Below are 5115 nucleotides of genomic sequence, written 5' to 3'. Positions count from 1 at the left end.
CAGCAGGTCAATTGTGAGAGGCCAAGGTTTTCCATGCCAGGAGTTCCATGGCAACCTTCTAGAACTCTGGAAGTATCACCTCTAAGCTGGGTTTGTATTTTCTTTGGCTTTGATGGCCAATACCACTGGACTCTTGTGATATCAAGTGTCATGTAAAAAGCTTATACAAAGCAGAGGTATATTAATTATTTTCAGACTTGCATTACAAGTGTTAAGAAGCTATCTGTTCTCTATTCTACCTGTTCAGATGTTTCCTGAAAACATTTATGCTGCCATCTTTACTCCTCTTTAACAATTATAGTTTTCACTTACTAATGAATACAAAAAATAAGGAAAAGAGGTATAAATACTTGTTTATAGAATTTTTTGTACCAAATAGTCTCCATTATGTATGAAAAGGAAAATAATATACATTTTCAGTACCATTATTTAGCACCAGATCCCCTCCAGTCAGAGAAACAAACAATTCTTTTAAGTGTATTTATGATTTAAGGCTTTGATAACAGTTCATGAGTAGGCAAAAGTTTGCTATTTATTTAATCTTGGAAGAACACTGGAAGAAAAAGGCAGGAGATGTTGGCAGTGTGGAAGAACTGCTTACATAGCTGGTCACGTGTGGCTTTAGCAGCTGCGGGGGAAACTGGCTGGGGCTAAGGTTACATATTTCTGTTCAGTAAGGGTATCCATGGTGGTAACTCTCGTGATGACGGTAGTCATCTTGGTAACCATCCTGGTATCCTTGGTGGTAACTATGGTAACCATAGCCTGCATACTCATCTTCTGGGCAGCGCATCCCCAGTGACTGCTGAATGGCCATTTCTTGTCTACGAAGTTGCATAGAATCAATTAAATCATACACAATCACCATGGACCACATTGGGGAAGGATACCAGGATTTGACATTTCCATCTTTTCCAACTAGAAGCATAGAGAAGTACTCTGGGCTCACTTGAAAGTAGTTACGTATGTCTTTCACCAAATGGGCTGGTACATCTTCTCGCTCAACAACAGAGCTCCCTAGAATAGCATTAGAATAGTTGTTAGTGGATTAAAGAGTCAGCTCATGAAAGCATCAAAGTGAGAGGAAATCACTGTGAGAATAGAGAGAGGACCCATGAGCCTGTTCTCTTTGGCTCACAATCCAATTAAAGATGTTCACTGCTGGGTTTTTTTTTCCCCCCTACTAGAAATTAAATTTCCCTGTTGTTCTGCAAAATTATTAGTGTCAACCTTTTTGGGGCATGTGATGTCTCTTTAGTAGGAATGTTATAAAATATAAAACTAGTCCCTTAATTTAATCCTGGAAAAATCAGTTTCTAGGTTTATTTCCAATTAACTTGGTTACTTCCTTGCAATTACAGCTTTCCTTTTGACACTTGTCTTTATGACAAGAAGCTTATCTCATTGTCAAAGGTGAAAAATACCAATTATGTAAAGATCTGAATGAGTGTATTTAAACTATTATGATTAGTAAAAAGAAGAGAGGGGAAGGAGAAAAGGAGCTGACACTTAGTTGGTGGCGGGGGGTGTCTGCTCTGTCTGGCACCGTGCCAGGTATTTTACACACATTATCTCATTTAAAGAGCTTGGTCTTGGAAAGAAGCACTGGATTTCCTTTCTGAAACCTTCAGTCACTAGTTGTTTTCTTTCAGCTTCTCTGAAAGTAGTATACGTCTTTCTATGTTGAAAGGGAATCAGTGCTTCATAAAATTATTGTGAGAATTAAATGAGATAACGTAGAAGAAAATGCTTTGAAAGCCATAAAGCTCTAACCAGACAAAAAAGCATTAAAGATATTTTTACTATTACTTTAAATGATTTTATATTAAAAATAGTATTGGGCCGGCCCGGTGGCACACTGCTACAGTGCACCGCTTGGGAGCGCAGCGGCGCTCCTGCCGAGGGTTCGGATCCCACATACAGACCGGCCGCTCACTGGCTGAGCGAGGTGCGGGCGCAACACCGAGGGTTGCGATCCCGTTGCCGGTCCCGGTCCGGTACGGGCGCGACACTGAGGGTTGCGATCCGTTGCCGGTCATGAAAAAAAAGACAAAACGGAAAAAAAAAAATAGTATTACTCCTTACACTCCACTCCCCCCAGCCCCTACACACATCCTCTGCACACACACTAAGTGGGGGAGGATTTGGTGAACTTTGTTCACCTTAGAGGTACACCCACTGCTTGAATATAGCTTAATATAATTTGACTGAACTTAACACTAGCTCATACTGTTTCAAAATAATAACATATTACCATTAATTGGGAACAGTTCTAAAACTCCCCCAACTTCTTCTCCAACTCCCAAAAGTTTCAGAATTGTTATGTGACGTAGACCTGAGAGAAAAAAAAAGCCATATTAGCGAAAAAGATTCTAAAACATCTTTTACTTCCAAGGACCTGATATCTGACAATTAAAAATCTCTTAAATTTGAATTAAAAATATAGAATTAAGAATAATTAAACTTAAATTAAGAATATATATATTATATACATTAAGAATATAGAATTAATAAGAATTAAACTTAAGAATATATAATATGAGCAGAATAATTCATTTTTTAAGTTTTTCCATAAGAAAGTAAACGCTTTTACAAAAAAAGTAAATACTTGTAAAACTCTGAAAAGATCAATTGAAGATTTTAAGATTAAGAACAGTCAGGTTTTTTTTTTTTTTTGGTAGATTGAAATAGAATTTGCTCTTAAACGGTGATTCTTACTCTATTAGATCAATTGAAGATTTTAAGATTAAGAACAGTCAGGTTTTTTTTTTTTTGGTAGATTGAAATAGAATTTGCTCTTAAACGGTGATTCTTACTCTATTAAATGAAGGGGGAAAAAATGAACCATTCTGTTCATTTTTTGATGTTCCATTGGAACATTAAAATATCTGAGATGACCTAAGCTGGTTAGTGTTTGATATAAGTGAAACCTGAAGTTATAACAACTTTTATGGATAACTTAACTTTCTCTCAGAACAAGAAACTGCAGACCCAATCCATTGTGCTTGTTAAAGAAATAGTTCTGCTTCCTTGCACAAAAGTTTGTTGGTTTAAAGAGCATGTTCTTATCACTGACTTAAAGGATTCAAAGGGGAAACAGGCAAGCACGGCTTGCCTTCTCATCCTTAGCTAACATTTCAAGAAAGGAGGCAAGGTCATGCCTTGGTAGCTTCTTGGAATTCTTTTGAAACTGAAGTTCACATGAAGGGATTCAGGAGAAAGAAAATAGGAGGACAAAGGGGCTGTGAAGTCATAATATCAAGATTTCATGGCTTTAGACAAAATCCCAGCCTAGCCAAGGTAATACATTGGTATTAATAATAAGATTATTGATGCCATTTATTGTCCAGGGAAGAAAATTGAATGCTGCCATGGGAGGGCTTTTTAAAGGAGGAGCTAAAGTCAAGGTAAAATGTTATTCCAAAATAAAAATTTTTCACCTTTACTCTTTTCCCAGAAAATTGAAGTGTACTGTTCTAAATATTGGCGAGTCATGTTTTCAAAAGAGGAGATCATGAATTTAATTATTCCTGAAAAACATGACTTGTTAACATTTCCTGTATATTACAAAAGAGTTTGCTTATACTAATGTGACATAGGCTTTGTAAGCAGAGATTAAAAATAAAACACCACCTAATAGGCATTGCAAAGGTGTGTTTAGAAAATAAACAAACCATGATTTTATTTATATTCTTATTGTGAAGGGTCACTAACTGCTCTAAGAAATTTTGTCTTAACTGGCACCATTGTTGGCTATAAATAATTTAAAATATGCTTAAGAATACTGGCACAATCAAATCTTCTATATGTTGATATAAAATCTTAAATTATTAACCTTGATAATAAAAGTATAAATAAAAATTTATTAATTTTCTAATTCTTACCATTATGAGCTTGTTTTTTGCTTTCTTTTGAGTTATTTCACTCCTTAAAATTGAAATGTATTTATAATTTACACTTACTGGGTCACAGCAAGGACCTAGGCTCTGTTAATGCTTTTTAAAACTTATATGCCACCCCCCCATTTTTAAAAAATCAAGCAGTTTTACAACTGATAGATGATTCCTCTTCCTAGTAGAAGTATCTAAATAGTGCTAATTCATCCATTTTCTAATTATGAATATTTTAGACATTAGCCCTTAGCTACTTCCTCCCCTTACTCCTTCCTGCCCAGTGACTTTCTCGAAATCCTCCCTCTGCAGAGCCATACTTCATATGAGCTTTTGGTTGTAACTTCCACTTTTGAAATCCTTTTATCTCTTTGGTTCACCACCGAACTCGTAATAAGTTTCAGTACTATGCATTGTACTGTCTATATGCCCATATTCAAGTGCCCTCTTTCAGGCCACTAGAATAATAATGTTTGGTAAATAAAGCATACTTTAGTTTTCAAAATACTGAGTGATTTACTCCAAAAAAAGAGGATTTTATAACATATAGTAACTTGGTTTCTGCTCTTATAGCTGCAATACAGTGGGGTAGTAGAAAGAGCTTTTTTGTCTTGTAGTTGGGAAAACTGAGTTCAAGTTTTGCCACTGCTACTTTTGGGTGTTCTTTAGTAAGTAACTCCATTCACCTAAATCTCAGTTTTTCCTTATCTCTAGAATCTTCTAGAGATTTCCTTATCTCTAGAATCTTCTTCAAAGGGGTGTTACAAGCAGTAAACTCTAAAGCCTACCAATGTGATGACACGGACACTAGAAGATTGTGTCTTAATCTGCAGGCTTCTAGATATGTAGAATTTTGTCCATTAGCAGACCTTGGACATTATCCATCACCATGCCATATAAAAACCTATTTAATCCTTAGGTTAAGCCAGAGCTCTCAGATGCAATGAAGACTGGCCACAATTGTATGTTCCACTGTAATGACAGAAATAAGGAACTTGGAAGAGAACTGAAGAGAACTCATGTCCTAGTAGAGTTCCCTGTAGGGTTTGAAGAGGGTTAAGAAATAAATATATGAACAGGAGATAGAATAGAAAAACGCTTAGAGAAGTGAATAACTTGCCCATGTAGTAGGTCTAAGAGATGATACCAAAACAGACTTCTCTGACTCCTGCCTGGTCTGGTGGCTTCCCTCATCTGCCACCCTCAGACATGCTGATGCTTGGCT

The 5115-nt window shown here is 36.3% G+C and overlaps 1 protein-coding gene across 1 annotated transcript in view; it reads right to left on the bottom strand.

Annotated features, from left to right (window-relative positions):
• Window positions 1–341: 341 nt before the first annotated feature.
• The window catches only part of LOC103588704 (coiled-coil domain-containing protein 80-like), a 61364-nt gene continuing 56590 nt past the window's right edge, over window positions 342–5115 (bottom strand). The window contains exons 8-9 of the mRNA XM_008570480.1: window positions 2255–2335; window positions 342–1017 (exon numbers count right to left, since the gene is read on the bottom strand). Coding sequence (XP_008568702.1) covers window positions 671–1017; window positions 2255–2335 — 428 coding nt within the window. The 3' untranslated portion in view covers window positions 342–670. The remainder of the gene's footprint in view (window positions 1018–2254; window positions 2336–5115) is intronic.

Source organism: Galeopterus variegatus, unplaced genomic scaffold (assembly GCF_000696425.1).
Source record: "Galeopterus variegatus unplaced genomic scaffold, G_variegatus-3.0.2 Scaffold606, whole genome shotgun sequence".
NCBI classification, from domain to species: Eukaryota; Metazoa; Chordata; class Mammalia; order Dermoptera; family Cynocephalidae; genus Galeopterus; species Galeopterus variegatus.
Note: the sequence above shows the minus strand (reverse complement) of the source record. Positions and strands in the feature narration are given on the sequence as shown.